General features: G+C 42.3%; 2 protein-coding genes across 3 annotated transcripts in view; one reads left to right on the top strand and one right to left on the bottom strand.

Moving 5' to 3' along the window:
• The window catches only part of GPSM2 (G protein signaling modulator 2), a 35603-nt gene extending 29756 nt beyond the window's left edge, over positions 1-5847 (top strand). The window contains exons 10-15 of the mRNA XM_027880434.1: positions 99-228; positions 800-870; positions 2834-3010; positions 3778-3940; positions 4078-4304; positions 5226-5847. Of these exons, the coding sequence (XP_027736235.1) occupies positions 99-228; positions 800-870; positions 2834-3010; positions 3778-3940; positions 4078-4304; positions 5226-5390 (933 nt within the window). The 3' untranslated portion in view covers positions 5391-5847. The remainder of the gene's footprint in view (positions 1-98; positions 229-799; positions 871-2833; positions 3011-3777; positions 3941-4077; positions 4305-5225) is intronic.
• Positions 3644-17381, bottom strand: CLCC1 (chloride channel CLIC like 1). Of its 2 annotated transcripts, XM_027880433.1 has the most exons (12): positions 17251-17381; positions 15699-15839; positions 13873-13968; positions 13284-13391; positions 12247-12468; positions 11077-11217; positions 10301-10394; positions 9105-9202; positions 8874-9020; positions 7978-8289; positions 7248-7494; positions 3644-3922 (listed from the first exon to the last, which is right to left on the bottom strand). In XM_027880433.1, the coding sequence occupies exons 2-11, from the start codon at positions 15828-15830 to the stop codon at positions 7267-7269; spliced, it is 1578 nt and encodes a 525-aa protein (XP_027736234.1). In that variant the 5' UTR covers positions 15831-15839; positions 17251-17381; the 3' UTR covers positions 3644-3922; positions 7248-7266. The 2 variants fall into 2 exon arrangements, with proteins under 2 accessions (XP_027736234.1, XP_027736233.1); XM_027880432.1 differs by lacking the exon at positions 3644-3922 and having other exon boundaries at positions 7394-7489; positions 17251-17360.
• Between the last annotated feature and the right edge of the window lie 330 nt (positions 17382-17711).

The raw sequence follows: 17711 nt of genomic DNA, 5'->3' as shown, positions 1-17711 counted from the left end.
ACCTTTTTCTCTCAGAAATCTGGGGGACAAGCACTGCTTTATACTTTCATGTGTGTACATGTTAAGGTAATATAACTGCTTATTTTGTTTACTTGAAGGTAGGAGACAGAAGTGGAGAACTCACAGCCAGACTTAATCTCTCGGATCTTCAGATGGTTCTTGGATTAAGCTACAGTACAAACAACTCCATGATGTCGGAGAGCCATGTGGTAGAGAACAGTTTCAATGGTACGTGCCTCTTTCTCCAACACTTTCGAACAAAGACTTCAGAAAGAGTGTTGTGTTCTTTACTGACCACATTGGTGTGCAGTTTGCTTGGTTTTCTCCCCCACAGTTGTTTTTGCAGTATTGGATCCTTCAGCACCTCCTTTTCTGGAGGATTTCCATTGTGAATCACTGGTTACTGCTTAGTTTCTTCACATGGTGTTTCTAATTGTGTGTCTTCCCCCCTTTTTTTAATGTGGGAGATGTATCTACTTGCTATCAGATCCCATCTTTTCCTTCCATCTTAGCAACACTGGAGTTACAACAGAACCCAGTGCATTTGCTGTTCCTCTGTTCAAAGATCCACAGTCCTTCTTTCATGTCCTGCGAAAGCAACTTAGGTAGCTTAGATTTGGGGGGGTTGTGTAGGCTGCTTTTACTAATGGTTAGTTATTCTCTGCTGATATATTTAACTGCACTGGTTTGGAAGTCAGAATTGCTGTGCCTTGGACCTTAGACGAGTACAGCCACAGCTCTGATGATAGATCACCATAAATTTTGATGATAAAAAGATGAACTTGGTTCTCTCTTGAAGGTACCAGACCGAGAGTAGGACGCCGTCACAGCATGGAGAACATGGAACTGATGAAATTAACCCCAGAAAAGGTTGGCACTTTGCTTCTGTTCTGCTGCTCACATTGCAGTGAAACATTGCTAAGGGTTTGCTGATGTGCCACGTGCCTCCCCTTTTCATGTAGTTGATCTGAGGAGTTACACAACAGCAGGTCTAACCATACTAACAAATAATAGTTTTGTGTGTGGGTGTGGAGCGTGTGACACAGATAATGGCTGTAATGGCTTGTGGGAGGCTTGCTTTATTCACTGCACAAATGAGAAAGAATGGGGTCCTGCAGGTGCATCAAAGGAGTTCCTTTCATATCTTTATAGAGATGGTTTGAGGTTGCAGCATGAAAGTGATTCAGAGTAAAATTTCTAAGCTTTAGTTCAGCTGTTCTGAACGTTTTTTCTTTGGCTGCAGTCATTTTATAGGCACTTAAAATATGTGGGTTTTTTCCTTTTGGGATTTCAACCAACTTGCAAGCCATCAGGAGCTTCAATATCCATCTTGAGTAAGGATGCTATTGCAGAAATGCTGCACCTGAGTCACAGATAGGCAAAGCAACTTCCCCCCAGGCCCAGAGTAATCTCTTGAAGGAGTCCCTGATTAAAATCCTTGTGTCACTCTATGAGAGCTTTCCTTCAGTTCTTTCAGTAGTGGGCTGGCAGTTCTACATGAATGACTCCAGTGGCAGACTGAAATGGATATTTTTCCCTCCCCACTGGGATATCTAATTCCCTTCTCTTCAAGTGAGGCAAAGCCTGTCATCAGTTGATCAAACAGGCAGTAAAATCTCAAAGTGTGTGGACAGTGGGTCCAGCTGAAGTCAGTGCTGATGCTCACAAATCTCTGAGTAGTGTTTGAGAATGACTATGCTTAGTCCAGGGTGAGGCCTCTGCAGGGAACCTCTAAGCTCTTGGCCACCATCAGCTGTGTTTTCTTACTCTCTGAATCTCTTTATCTGGGATCACTTTTTAAAAATGTTTATCCTCTGATAGTCTGTGCCTTAAATATAGTGGTTCCTGTAGATTTTTGTATTTAATCTACTATTGCACTTTAGCACTTCATAAAGGACTTTTTTCAAGGTCCTTAGTGAGTAGATTCTGAAAATTCATTCCATGCATGTCTCTGGTATCTAGAACAAAGCATGACAGGAGCACTAGGGTGTCACTGGACAGGATGCCATCTTCTTGGAGTCACACTCTGTGTGCTGGTGCTCAGGAAGCCTTGAAAAGGCAATCCACTGGGGTAGGCACTGTTGCTGGAAGATTTGTGACTGTGTTCACGCTTTGTGATGTTTAATCAAGAAAGAAAAGGTTTTGTTTTGTTTTTATTCAGTTATAAGAGTCTGTCAGTTGTGGATAATTCTATTTATTTTAGAAGATATTTTAGGGAAAATCTGACAGGTTGACAAAGCTCTCCATTCTGATCATTAATGAAACAAGATGGTCATTCCTGTTTGCTCTTGTGCTGGCATTGTTCTCCCTCTTCTTTTTCAATCTTTACTGAGAAGTTTGTTTATATGAAGGACTTCAGGGAAGGCTTGTTGAGTATCTGGGTTTGTATAAGGGTTTGTTTTACTCCAACACTTTGTAATGTGGGGGCTTTTCCTTTTTTTCTTTCCAGCCTTAGGAATGTCAGGTGGGAAATACCAGCTGTGTCTGCAGTTCAGCATTTACGTTATAACTGCTTTTCCTGCACTGCAGTCAGCAAGGACAACTTCAGTGTGTTTCATTAAATACACTATTTGATCACATTTAATCCATCAGGTGTCACACAACAGTTCACTTCTCAGACTGAGCAGTAACAGCACTAACCTGCCCCAGCCAACACCAGCTCACTGATCCCAGGTCAAGTAACAGAACCAAACCCAAAGTTTTAACATCCCTGTGGTTGGATGAACAAAATAAAGCTGCTTCATTTTGGGGAAGAAAAGCAGCAGCAATAAAGAGGTAACAGTACAGGTAATTACAATCTGAAGGCTTAACTTCGTGACTCTTGTTTTCTTAGGTTCAGAACTGGAACAGTGAGATTCTTGCTAAACAGAAACCACTGGTTGCCAAACCTTCAGCAAAACTGCATTTTGTAAATCGACTAAAAGGCAAAAAGTACAAAACCAGCACCACTTCCAAAGTTTTGCAGGATGCCAGTAATGCTATTGATCATCGACTTCCCAACTCCCAGAGGGTAGGTCTGGTGAGCTGTGGAGATCATCACCTTTACTCATCTTTGTCTGATCAGAACTCTGGAAAACACAGTCCTGCAACTCTCCATTTCACTTTAACTTCATTTAAGCACTGTGGCTCTGTAAACGTGCACAATCTGCCATTCTACAGCTGTCTCACGGGTGGTGCCAGCTTTAAGCTTCTCCTATCACTGAAACCATTGTATTCCTCATGGATTTTACAAAGTTAGAGCTCAGCTTGCTCACATACTTTATTTCTAAGTCTCTTCTAGACACTGCTTCTCTAAACTTCACAAAATCTAGTTTTTCTGATTCAGGCAGTGGGAGATATTTTGGACATTTTAGATTATTGCACTCTTGACAGAACTCAGTTAAAAATAAACAGCATTTGATCATAGACCTGAGGAGACAATGGAAACTGTTCATTGCTGTTCTTGTTGCTTTTCTTCTCTCATGGGCATTTGGGTTTTCGGTGGATTAATGGCTGAGGAGGAATAACTCCAGCTGTGCCATGATCAAAGCACTGTTTCTTTCCACTTGAGAGAATGAAATGTTTCTAATATATTTTACCCTCCAAAAACGCTGCCATATTGTTATATCTCCTCTTCTGATAAACCTCTGTCTACAGAAAGGGATGACTAAAAAAATTGATTTTAATTGATTTCAGATACGCAAATATGAAACAGGACTGGACTAAACTCTGATGCAGTTGTCCCAGCTTTAGGTACTCTCAAGTTCAAAATACCCCTAAATCTTTTCTCCTTTTCAGAAAAGCAGTCGAGAGACCATGGCAGATGAAGGGTTCTTTGATCTGCTGAGTCGATTCCAGAGTAACAGAATGGACGACCAGAGGTGCTGCTTCCAGGAGAAGAACAGACTCCCAGCTGCTTCAGTGGCAAAATCCTCTACTCCACCTAAAACAATGCGAAAATGTAATTTTTTTTTGAAGTAAAATCTGTATCTGACTTGAGTTTCTGCCAAATACCATTTTCCAAACATATTTGCATGCACGACTCACTACAGAAAGGAACATATTTCTGGGCTAACTTGTTTTCTTCCTGCTCCCCAGCCTTTTCCACTTCTGTGGTGTCCCCACACACAGATGAGTTCCTGGACCTGCTGGCAAGCTCGCAGAGCCGCCGGCTCGACGACCAGCGCGCCAGTCTGAGCAACCTGCCCGGGCTGCGCCTCCCCCAGCGTGACAGGCAGGCCGTGCTGGGGCACCTCGTGGGCAGCAGCAGCAGCAACAACAGGGAGCTGGATGACGACTTCTTTGATATACTGATAAAATGCCAGGTCAGTCCCTCAGCTGCTGAGTCTCTGCGAATATGGTTTGTGCCTCCTGCTATTGAGCCTCTTGTGATTTAAGATACATATTGATTCAGCAGATAAGAAAGAATGTAACAAACATTAGGATTTTTTTTCCCAAGTTTTGGGGTTCTTTTACAATTTCTGTTTCTTGATTTTTTTTTAAATTATCCAGTGTCTAGTAAGCATAATTTTGGTCTATATACCATGGTAACTGTGTCAAGTAACAAAAATGTATGCTGTGGTAACTATTTCTAGGAAAAATTCTTAAAAAGTGAAGGAAAATAAGTGAGGATATTAAAATGAGTATTAAAATGGTTTGAAGTGTAAGGCACCTGATATACCAGGAATCTATGAAATGAAATGGAAGAATTTAGTATTCAAGTTTTGGTGATAACAGTGGTCATCATTCCCATTATGTTTAGTGTGAATGATAGTTCATAGCAATATGTGGGTGAGGTGGCTGATTGTCAATTAGAGTATATATATATATATGTATATAACTGGTATATATACCAGTTAGATCAAAAAGAATTTAATTAAATAAGCATCTCAAAATACAAAATTCAGATTCATTTTTTACTCCCTGTACAGGGAAAGGAAGACAACCATATTTTCTGGTATATGAGACTAGAAATAATCCATACTAATGCTAAAATTCTTCTTCTGGACAAAGGACACTTAAATCTCATTCTGTGATATGACACTTGGGGGGTATTTTCAGAGCTTAACTTGCATTCTTAGTAACTTCATTTAACAACTTTGGCTTGAAACAAAACTTACAAATTAAATCTCTGTAAGAGCTTTAACTCTGAAAACAAAAGCTTTTAGTAGTTTTTTCACTTAAATTGTTCATTTATTATATCTGTTCCTGTAAATATGCAGCTTTATCTCTTGGTCTGTCTGCAGGGTTCCAGACTGGATGATCAAAGATGTGCTCCTCCAGCATCTGCAAAAGGATCCACTGTACCAGATGAGGATTTTTTCAGCCTCATTTTACGATCACAAGCTAAGAGAATGGATGAACAGAGAGTCCATTTACCCTCAGCTATAAAGGCACCGAATTCTAGCTGAAGACACACACAGAGGAATGTACTGTACAGCAGCATCTTAGGTATCATTTTTGTTTGCTGGAAAAGCATACTTGCCTTTTTAAAGATGACTGCAGTGAATAGTTTTGTCTCCTTTCTAATGATTTTCCATAGAAATAGCAGCAGCATCAACGTGGGATCAGTAGTTATAGAGCTGCCCCTGCTTATGGCAGCTGCTTTTATAGCAGTGTCTGAGATGCCATCACTGTCTCTCCCTCTTAACTGGCTCTAGCCTATCAACATTAATAATGTTTTTTTCTCTGTCAATGTTTATCAGTGCTCATATGTGGATTCTACTACTGTCTCAATCTAGTGTAAGACCTAAATTTTTTATGTTGTTTTTAAAGAAAACTTGATTTTCCCCCCCTGCTTTGTACCTCCTGAAAAAAAGGTCCCATTTTCTTTTATACTTTTTTTAAAAAATAAAAAATCAAGAAATAGCTTCAGGAGTTAGTCTGTCTTTGCAGAAACAGAGTTTGGAAGAAACAATCATTTATATTAAAAAAAATTAAACCCTGGTTTTAATTCTGTTTAATAAAAAATAGTTTTTTTCAAAACATGATGGGTTTTTTTGGTAATATTTAGTTAAGTGTTTCCTATATTAGCACAGTTTTACTATCAGGAGAAGTTTTTACAAAGTACTTATTTTCAAGAAACAGCTGTTCATGCTCTGCAGCTGGTGTGGGTACATGTCCAGGCACCAGGGAAGCACAGCGGTGGTGGGCACTTGGCACCAACTCCCAGGGACACAGTGTAATTCCTGCATTTCAGATGTCACAGGCTGTAAATGCCCATAGGCTGCTTATTACCTGACCTCAGCTCCTTCTGCTCCTGCTAAGGATGTGCTGTGCTGGGATAGTTCTGGGGAACAGCCGATACCTTCCTTTTCCCTGCCGTAGATCCCGATCCCGAGGCAGTTCTGGGGAACGCTGAGGGCTGTGCCTGGTGTTAACTGCAGGTATCTTGAGTTAGAAGCCACTGATTTTAACACCAAAGGTGGCAAACTGTTCACTCTGGGTATTTATAAATGATGTCCTGTTTTTACTGAAGTATTATAATATACCCATAGAGAAGAACTTACAGTTAATTTTAGCTTCAGAGAGAAACTATTTTACAATTACTGAAAGATTTATAGATATTCTCTTGCAGCTTTTTCTGGCACTGAAATCAGAATCCTACTTAAAACTAAAACTTGTCCCTCTGCTTATAAGGAGAAATGTCAGAATGTTCTTCAAAAAAAAAAAAATCACTAATCAGTTTATCATCCTGAGCTTTGATGCTTTTACTCAGTGCTTCCTATTCCCTGTTCAGCTTTGAATTGCCCTAAAACCCATCTGACACATCAGCTTCTCACTCTGCAAATCATTAAACTAGGAGAAAATCAATAGGTTGTCCTAAAACTGAGCTGACAAGCAGCCAACTGATTTTAAAGACTATAAACCCAAAGACAGACCTGAGATGTCTATCTGAGCTGGGATGAGTATTACGTGAATTACAGGAGTATCAGTGACTTCCTAGAGGGTTTTGGACAGTTACCTGGCAAGGCTTGTGTTTGCTACATCAGAGTATCCGTGCTTCCCCCCCACTGAGAATCTGATTTTACCCAAACCTTATTACACAAACCTAATTTCCAACAAGTAGCCACACCCCACAAGCCTGTTTTCTTGGCCACTTAAATGTGTATTAACACATTTATTTCCAATTCCAGACGCAGTACCTATGCTCCCTCTCACACATTTTACAACCCCACCTTCCAGCTTACTGATGTTCTCTTTGTGACACTTGAGAACTAGAGCAGAATTAACAAGGACATGACAACTCAAGATTAGACCACACTCACAGCTGAGCTCGGGCCTTCCTTAGTCTCCTTCCTGGGAGTCGCGTAAAATGCTCTTTTCCTTCTCTTCTCTTTGTTCCATTGCAGAGCTTTTCCCCTCCAGGTTTTTACTGGGATCACAGTTTTCTCCAGCCTCTCGCTCTGCTTTGCCTGTCTCCTGTTTCTGCTGCTCAACTGCAGGTTCCTCAGTACGGTTTTCAGCTTTGAGAGTTTCCAGTCTATGAACTTCAGAGTCGGCGTACAACCTATTCTGTAAAAATACCCCTAATAATTATTAATTAATCTAAAGTGACAGCATCTGTTGCTTTAAGGGCATCTCAGCTCAAGGGGCAGAGCTCACCCAAAGCATGAGTAGTTTTTTCCCTGGGGAAACAGAGCATGTAAATAAGCACAATGTAGGGTATAAATCTGTTTTGAATTTTCTGTAGTTTACACAAAAGTCAGCATTTTTCCCCCCGCTTCTCCCGGGGGTAATCATCAATGCCCAGGCTGACATAAGTACCGACCTCTCAAAACTAAAGTTTGTACTATATGGAGTTTTAATTCAGTAGTTTCCTGCCAAGTAATTTTCCAGAAAGAAACATGTCCAAGACAGCTCTACCAAACTGCTCTATCAGGAAACATGCACTTCCTTAACTCCTGTCTCCCCAGGATTTGGGTTAAGCTTGTTGTTTATCAGGTGACATTGAAATCTGTCCAGTTGAATCCCAGCTCAAAGAGCACCAGGACTTACATTAGGTTCTGGCTTGGGAGAGTCCTGTCCGTGTGCATCCGGCTCATCGCTGGAATGTGCCGTGTCGGGATTCCTGCTGCCATTCCCTGCCCTCACGGTGAGGGGAGGTCTCACAGAGGCATCTCCTCTGTCCTGGTGTCCTCTGTACACATACGGGCGCTGCTGTAGGTAATAGTCCTCTGGCTGCCTCCCCTCGTACTGCCCAAAGCCGATCTGCTCCCGTGGACCGTCAGGTGGAGGAAGACTTCTCTGAGAAGATGCTGCCAAGTACCTTAATGCAGACACTGATGATCCTGCACCGTAGCAAAAAGCCTGGGGGAGGGAAAAAACCAAACTGAACAACACACCACATACTGCAGCCTATGGTCCTCACACAGATATCAAAGTCAGGCATCTACAAGACCCTGAAAGAAAAGCTCAGGTGATCAGAAGGGCTGCAGGAAAATTCAAGCCTTCTGTAGTCTGACCACCCTGCAGGAACTGCCAGACTGGGTGCAGTTCATTGCTGGTGCTACATTAAAGATGTTGAAGTTTTAACTCAATGCTTACGTGTACAAAATGCCAATTATATGCATCACTGTGTAATGACACAAAGCAGAAATGGGAACGAAGCTGCAATAAACTGTCATAGAGTCTAAGATTTTAAGCAGTTTAATGCTATTTTATCCTACCTGGGGAGAGGGGAGGAGTTGTGTTTTGAATGCAAACTTGGCTATTTGAATTGCTAAACCAACTGTACTATGAAGTCTTGGTCAAGAAAAACTTGCCTTGTAGAAGTAACTTCATCTGTGCTAAGTAAAAATAACAAATAAATAATAGATAATACTTAAATATAAATAAAAATAATATATAAAAAATAAACTGAGCTCTTAAACATAGGATAAATGTATACAAACCAGGACAGCCAGAGCCATCATAATTAGTACTGGGATCTGCAGAATGAACGGAATCTCCTTCATTAGTGCTTTGATGAATTCACCAATACCTTGTCCTACGTGCTTCAAAGGCTCAGTTACAAAGTTGGTGAAAGTAACTGCCAAGGCCTAGGAAAATACAAATAGAAACCCAGTGTTGTCACACAAACAACAAACATCAAGAAGAACAGTCCCTTTGGACTTGGCGTGTACCTTTGTTGGTGGAACCAGCAAAATAGGATTTACAAGTAGAGTTTCATAGTACTTCTGACAGGGATCGTCCTGTAACGTCCAGGTACTTCTAAGCCATTCTGTCAAAGCAGAGACATAGTTTTATAACTTCTCAGAAGTATATTTTATGTCACAGCAGTAAAAGACAAAATGACATTTCAATTAGAGATGGAAGAGAACTCTTCTAGATGCGGTTCAAAGCTCAGGTTTATTTTTACAATTCTGAGATCAGCTTGGCAGTGTAATTTATCCAGTCATGGGGATGCAGGAAGGAGAGGGAAGGCTAGAAGGAAAAAAGAACCTGAAGTTCTCCCATGCAGAGTCAAGAAAGTTCTCTTTATTTGATGAACTTATTCCCTGGAAGCCTCAGAGGAAAAAGTCTCATCTGTGAGAACCATTATCTAGCACAATGTGTCCACAGTTACTGAAACAGTGCCATTCCCACTGTTATTACTCATCTGCCAGTCTGAAGATGAGATTAAAATCATCTGTTTTGCTTGCTAGATTTGAAGGGTCTATTTTATTCACGAGCAGAAAGTCTCACTTCTTAAGGGAAATTTTACATTATAAACAAGTCATTTACGACACCAATGTTTCTGTAGTTTGGTTTTACTGCAGTCAGAACATGAATCATTGAAATTTGTCATAAACAGAATAATCAGAGTCAATAAATTACAAAGGGAAGACCATACCAAGCAGTCCTTAAGAGTTGCCACCAGCTATAGCACTGGATACTAATAACAGTTAATTAAAAATAATCAGCTTTCTCTGTAAAACAGTAACACTTAAGTAAGCAGTAACAGATCTAATTCCTCAAGTCCATTGTACTCACAGGTCTGGCAGGTGAAAAGAAAAAAACCCTTTTCATGAGCTCTGCCCACCTGTCTTTGGTAAATGGCACTGAATGGTTATGGGGAGGGGAGCTGGGGAAACATTCATGGGTAAGTTAAAAGAAAAAGAAGCAACACCATGACATGCTCCAAGTACAGTTTTGGGATCAGCTCTCCTCCAAAGGCCTAGAAAAGTCTAATGGAATGGAAAAATGGTAAAACCACATAATCATGTATTGAAGAAAATTCAGTGTATTACTCATGAAGGTATGTGACTATTCTTGGATACTATTAGTTAATATTTTGTGATCTTAAATACCATTACAAAATAACAAAACAAGAAGTTACCAAAAAGACTTTCCCGCCAGTCCAACTTCTCGGCACAGATGTTATCAAACTGCCCCATTTTCGCAATTTCTGCTTGATGCTGCGCAAAGGCCTTCTGAGGGGAACACAAGGACTTGTGAGACCAACAGACCCTGCATCCCTGCACCTCGGCTATCCCTGTGTGCTCTTAGCCAGCCTGGATAATTCTCCATGTCGATAATTCCCCCACTACACCCCCCGTAACGGTAACTCCCTGTGTAAATATATAATAGGAAAAGTTTGCTAACCAAACAATTTAATGGAGTTTAACTCTAAGAACCTCCTGGGAATGGACAACACCCATGATGACGGCTACCTCTGAGTTATCCTCCAAATGGAGCCTGATATTTTTGCCTTGAACTCGTATCTTTGAATACTGGAGTTTAGTCCTTTGGCAATTCAAACACAGGGAACCTTCAGAAAGAAAAAACTCCTCACAATATATTTATTTTCATATAACTCCTACCAAGCTGCTTTAGTCAGAGGTCACATCTGTCTTGCCCATACAGTGAAATTAGAATTCTAGTACTCTATGAATTTTGTGCACCTCTGCTGAAGGATAAAGTAAGTCCTTGGAGTTTCTTTTGTTCTTTAAGCCTAACACACCCATCAGCATGCAAAACAGAATGTTAATCCCTTTATTTATTTTGTGGTTAATTAAAAGCTCTATGTAAACTAACTAAAGGCACTAAATAACCTTAACTCCCTCATAACTCTAAAATTTTAAGCCTAAAAGACATGAAGATTACAGAACTTACCTTATACAAATAAAGCCAATTCCATGCAAAACTGATGAAAAAACTTATCAATAAAAGACGCTTTAGCTGAACAAACAAAAGAATCCGTGTCCAGAGCTCTGTAGCTATTACAGTTACAATGCATGCTAAGCACAAGAGCAGCTGAAAAAGAAAAGAAGAAAAAATTATGATCCAGATTTGGAATTTGCCAAGCTTACTGCCAGTACACATGAACAAACTAGTCCTACACTGCAGTTGCTCTTTTTTTTCTTGTGATATTTAGTTATTTCCTCCTTATGATGTTTATCACATTACCCACCACACTTTTAAATTATAAGGTTGGTGTCATTCACTGCTTGAGCAAAACAACTGCTGCCAAGTCCTGCACTTTGGTTAAGAGACAAAGGTACAGTTTGGGGAGCAGCTGCCAGACTTTAGAGAAGTCCCTTACAGAATCCTTCCATCTGAGGACCCCCAGCACTGAGGTTATGCTGCTGACAGCTTGCTTTGGGATTTGGCTTCCATGGACTCCTCAAATCTAGACAGGCTCCTTTCCAGATTATGTCAGCATAAAACATCAGCATATTCTGAACTGTAAAGATTTATTCAGAGAGCTTCAGCTTATCAGAGATCCTCATCTTAGCACTTTATAATTCCATAGTCATGCTCTCCTCTCCAACACTACACAATTTTTTTCCATAAAATTCGCAAGAGCCTCTGACCTATAAGAGTTCAAATATATACTTGTCTCAATATAAATATATTCCACCTCCTGCAGAAGTCAACAACTTCAGCATCTACCTGAACAAGAGACAAACCTAGAAAATCTGGAATGCACGAAGTGTCAGTTCTAGTGATAAGGAAGTGCTAGAGCCTAATGAGTCAGGCAGCATAGATATAAAAGACAAGAGAAAAAGAAGCATAACAGAAAAAAAACCCACAAAGCTACAATAAGAAAAGATGACCACAGGAATAAAATACTTGAATTCTTACTTAAAATTAATACATCCCCATTAAAATGAATACATCCTCCCTTCCTTCAATGAAAAAAACCCCATGACTCACTGAAAGTGTGATGGAAAGAACTGCTTTACATGTGGAGTTAAGATAGTTATATTCGCTGACTAGACCTGACCAGAGAAACTGGAGAAAACAGCAATTAAAACCAACAAACCCCCTTTATTCTCTTACCATAAACAAATTATATAGGTCAATTCCAAAAGTGTCTTCAAATCTCCAGTGCCAAGCTTGATAATCGTGGTGCTTAAAATTGATCAAAATATCACTGAGTGCATCATCCATGGCACCTGGTTGCCAGGTTTCCTCATTGAGGAACCTGAGGATCTCCAAATACGTCTGCTTTGTAAGGATGATCTCGGCGTCGTAGTGGACTTGGCCCACATTTTCCTCAGGCTGAATTAAAGGCAAAGCACAGCAATGTCACAAGCTGCTTCTTTGGAAACAGAAGTGCATGCCTAGGCAAAAACCTGATTTTATACCCTTCATGCTGTACCAGAACCTTTTTGAAACAGACTGCAGGATGAAAACACAGGACAAAAGTATGATTCTGTATCCTTTCTGTTCATTCTTCTAAACTAGATGATACTCGAGTTCAACTCCTTCAATTCTACAGCAGTAAACTAACAGAAATGGATTATCTCACCTGTTATTAAAACTTTAGAACCACAGCTCATTAACAAGAAATAATGACATACATGCTATGTGTGCCCTGATCACAGCTGGATAATACAGACAGAAGCTATTAAATACTGAAATAAGTAATTTTGCGTTGCTAAATATAATGTTCTTTATTAAATATTAATTTTGCTTATTACTAAAAATTCTTCTACCTCTGAATAGAAATAAAAATCTCCAAAGACAATAAAGAGCCCATCCAACAGCTAAGTACCATGCAGCCACTCCAGTTTAACAACCATTAATGTGAGCTGAACAAGGTACTCCTATAGCTGCATCCCAGCAACAGATCTTTAGATACACAGAATTCAAAAGCCTTCCTCTGGATGCTTCTCATATCAAATGGCAGCTGTGCCTCCTGAGCAGTACTGGATGCACAGACTTCTATCACCTTTTCCAATGCCATTCAGTTCCCTTCATTTTAATTTAAAGTATGCCAAAATAATTAATCAGTACTCAATAACTATGAAAACCACATAAAGTAGTAATATGAATTCTAAATAATTTTTTTAAATGACTGTTCAAATACTTACAAGGCCAAGTTTTCCAGCTTCATTTAAAATCTTATTCAAGTATCGCCTAAAAATATAAAAGCTCCGGCTTTCCTGTGACTTGGCATTCCTCTTCTCACATTCTGCAATCTGCAATCGTGCAAAATACACCTTTATTACCTTTGCTCAGACCAGTTCACTCATAGGAGAAAAATACTCCCTATCAACACATTAAACTCAGGATCAACAGGGCACATTTCTTTGGTTTAGCAATGATCCTGTGATTGGTATGCCAGATAAAAAGCTTATGCAGTTACTGAAGATGCTGCTTTCCATGGGACTGGCCAGTACTGAACAACTTGAAAACAACAGGACAGGTTCCTTGGCTTTTGGCAGCATGGTGTGACATAAAATATTTTAAGAAACAGACCTTGGAAGGAGAGCAACAATTTGGAATTGAATTCAGACCACTTCCAGTCTCTCCTCTGAATAAAGAGGTTCCCCCTACATAAAGCATAATCTCTCATAAATTATGCCAGCAATGCACCTGTTCTGTACTAGCGAGAAAAGGCATTGTCAGAAAGCACAAACTATTAAAGACTGGAAAATATTTGGGAGTTCTGTAACAAACCTTCTGTTGCAAGGCATCTATTGTCCTGGAACAACTCGGTGAGATTTCAGTACTAACTGTATCCGCAGTCTTATCCTCAGAGTCGTGATAGTTTGCCTAAAATTACAGAAGGAATTTTTAGAATCTGATAATTTGATCAAACTTGCCCTGTTACAATTCTATAGTCAGATGCCTTAAAAAGGAGCAAAGAAGCTAAAATCTGAGTGATCTTTTCTGCTAACACTCTCCCAGTGATATTCCAGCTGCCTCTCTGCTGTTATTTTAGGCTCCAGCTAGAGTTTATGTACATACCTGCTGCCTTCAAAAGGTGAGGCCTGTCCTCCCCCGCTTGCCCTTTCCCCTCCTTTAAGTGTTGGTGAGCCACACAGAGCATCAGATTAGATAACTGGACTGGCTAAAAACTGACTCAGCAAGCAAAGGGGCAGCTTCCAGCCAGACAAATTCCCAGCCCAGCTGGCCACGCAGCCAGCCAGACTGCAAGTAAACACAACCCCCCCATTCCGGGATGCATGCCTTTGCTTTCACATTCCCTCTCTGCTCCAGAACACTCCATGTTTTCTGTTCATTACTCAGACCTGGTTTTAGAAGTGCTGCTTCTACACAACCAGGGGTGCAAGTTGAGGGAAGTCTCCAGAAGGAAGCACAGCAGTGCACAAATCACTGAACTCATGCTGAAACCAAGGTAGGTCCTGAGGACTTGGACAGCCCCCACAGCCTGCCTGCCTAAAAACTCACTGCAGGGCAGAAGAGAAATCCTCAAAAGATGGATTAACCCAAAGCAGGCATTTTTCTCCTTTAAGATGAGAAGTTCTATTTTTGTGGGAGACAACAGTAAAACCACTATTCTTTTTACAAAAGCTGGAGCAGGAGGGCTCCAAGATTAAAGACTCCAAAGCTTGCTGCTGAATTTTAGGTATGCTAATGACTATCAGGTGGATTTGAGGCAGGAGGTGGCTGAAGAGGAATGCTGTGGAGAGAAATAATGCAGTCTGCATTTTTTAATTTCAGAAAATGTGTTTAAATGGTATCATTCAAACTTGAAAGCTGAATAATGACAAAAATCAAAGGCGTCCACGCAACCAACCATAGTTTACAGTGCCACGTGTGCACATACGTATCAGATTAACAACATGCATCTGTGGAGGGTCCATCCCTCACACAAGACAACTGAGAGATGATTCACCTTGTTAAAACTAGTTTTTTTCCTAATTCATCTTCTCCTAAATGTTCACGAATCTCTAACATTACAGCATTCAACCCCTGTTCTGATCTGCCTTCTGAAAACTGATGCCCAGCATTACAAAACACTTTGTGACTTTCACAATACTCTCACACAAGAAATGGGCTTTATTACCATATTGCTGTGAAACTGATTAATTAACATAAAATGCAACCATTAACTCCCCCAACTTTTATCAGGTAGGAACTTGATTTTCAAGATATTTAATACGATACTTGACAAACTAGCAAGAGCTGCTCAACCCAGTACTTCTCAGAGCAGTAACTCGTGGTGCCACAACCTGCATAAATCAAGCACCACCTGCGAAAAGACAAAAAGCCTGGTTGCTGTGACTGGATCAGTGTGCAACAGAAACTCAACAGGAAAAGGTCCTGAGCTAACTACAATAACATACATCACTATTTTTTTCCTTGCAATTTTAACCATGGCCACAGAAGACCTTCGTGTGTATGGATTCAGATACAACATAATAAGACCTTAAAAATATCATGATTCTATATACTGTCACCATTTAAGAGCAATCTTTCAACACCATGTGAAGTTTGGGAGAGGCATGTGTATATTCATATACCCTTTCTTTTTCTACCTTGTAAGGTCTTCTCATTGTTCCTGATGCTGCATCATAATTGAGCATATCCGTGGGGTCAATCCATTCATCTTCTTGAACTTTACCGCTCCCTACCAGCATAACTGCACACAACACCAGAGGAAACAGCATCCTGTATCCCTGAATGTAACAAGAAATTCACATATTTAGGTCAGGGTGTAACATGCTGTATGAAAAAAAAAAATGCAACCATCTTACAGAAAAGAAGTATTCTCTGGTGCTGTTTAAAAACTCAGTTCTCCATTAAGCAAGTTAAGCAGGTTAAACTTCACTTCCTTTTTTTTTTTTTCCACCAAGGAAATCGTCAGCAATAACATGCAACAAATAAACTGTACTACATGACTGGATCAATACAACTGACCACAGATATCAGCAGGTGTAACACGGAGTTCAGTGTTGCTGAATACAATAAACCTATGCAGAACTCCTCCAGGATTCGCGGCCAGATCACAAGCCCAGCCTCATTCATCTCAGGTGCAAAACAGTGTTATTTACTGAGCAACAGAAACACAGGCTCCTGTTGGATTGCTAGTGCTAAATACAGTGCAGGAGCACACGGACACAAAAATACAGCTGTCAACAAACACATGACACTGGGAGCTGACTATCTAGTGCTAAGAGCACGATCACAAACACAAGCTGGCTCTCTGAGTTTCGGAGGAAGCACTTGGTACGGCCGAGTGTTCGGGCCTTACCCAACAGGCATCCATCCCTACAGGGCCAGAGATAAGCAGAGCCTGTCGACAGTCCCCGGGTACAAAGGTGGAATTTCCCCTGAGCTCCCATCCCTCGTAACCTATGTTTATATTGTTTTCTTTGAAGGAGAGGGAAAGGTAGCGTTTCAGTTGATGTCATTTCACGTTTGGGTGGACTTTGAGAGACTTTAGTCAACCATGTAAAAGCACGTACAGGTTTTACTTCATTACCACGTGTGGGGGTGTGAAAAGTGATATGTATTTTCGACTTTAATAGAGCAAAGTTCAGCTTTTGGTCGGTCACCTTTTAGATCACTCTGGCTTAGTTCCCGCTGGCAGCATTGTTTTAAGCGGAGCACGGCCACACCATCTCCGTGCCGCTCCATCCTTTGTCCCCCGCCTCTCCGGGAGCGACACACCGCGCTCCCCCGGCGCTCCCGCTCCCAAAGGGTGCAGAGCAGCTCGTCCCTCGGGAATTACTGCCCCGCAGGCACTCCCGCTCGCTGACCTTTCACATTATTTTTCCACAAAATGTCCAGCACGCCCCTCCCCCAGAACAAAAATCAAGGCTGGCCAGCCCTGCAGGAACACCCCTGCCCTGCCCGGGCGGGACCCACGGCCCGGTGCCTTCGGGGCGGCTCCGCCCGGCCCCGGCCCCGCACAGGCCGGCGCTGGAGGCGCGGACAGGCCCATGGAGCGGAGCCACGGCCGCTCCTCCCGCCCTGACCTCCTTTATCTCGGCACCGACACCGCGCTCCGCCGAGACGAGCGGCCCTCCCGCCCCTCGCCCGGGCCCGGACACGGCGCAGGCCCCGGGCCCGCCCCGCCCGCGGTACCTGAAGAGCCGCAGGAATCCCGACGTGTTTACCCGGCCCGGGGCCGCCCCGCAGCCGCGCTCCTCCCGGCTCCTCCCGGCCCTGCGGCTCCCCAGGCCCCGGGGCGGCCGCTCCGCCCGGGAACGGCCGCGGAGCAGCGGCCGCGGAGGCGCCGCCCCGGCCCTGAGGGGACGGCTCGAGCTCAGGGCCCGCCCCAGGCCCGCCCAACTCCGGCCCCGCCACGGCGCCTCCCGGCACCTCTCACAGCTTCATCCCCGCCCCAGCCCGGCCCCGGCGCCTCCCGGCACCTCTCACAGCTTCATCCCCGCCCCGGCGCCTCCCGCCATCTCCCAGCAGCTTCATCCCCACCACAGCCCGGCCCCGGCGCCTCCCGGCAACTCCCGCCAGCCTCATCCCTGCCCCGACCCGGCCCCTCCCAGCAGCCTCATCCCCGGCCCCTCCCCACCTGCACAGCGAGTTGA

This window comes from Empidonax traillii, unplaced genomic scaffold (assembly GCF_003031625.1).
Source record: "Empidonax traillii isolate 1590-97213 ecotype Southwest subspecies unplaced genomic scaffold, ASM303162v1 scaffold69:size3087049, whole genome shotgun sequence".
Lineage (NCBI taxonomy): Eukaryota > Metazoa > Chordata > Aves > Passeriformes > Tyrannidae > Empidonax > Empidonax traillii.
This window is presented reverse-complemented; position numbering and strand designations above follow the sequence as displayed.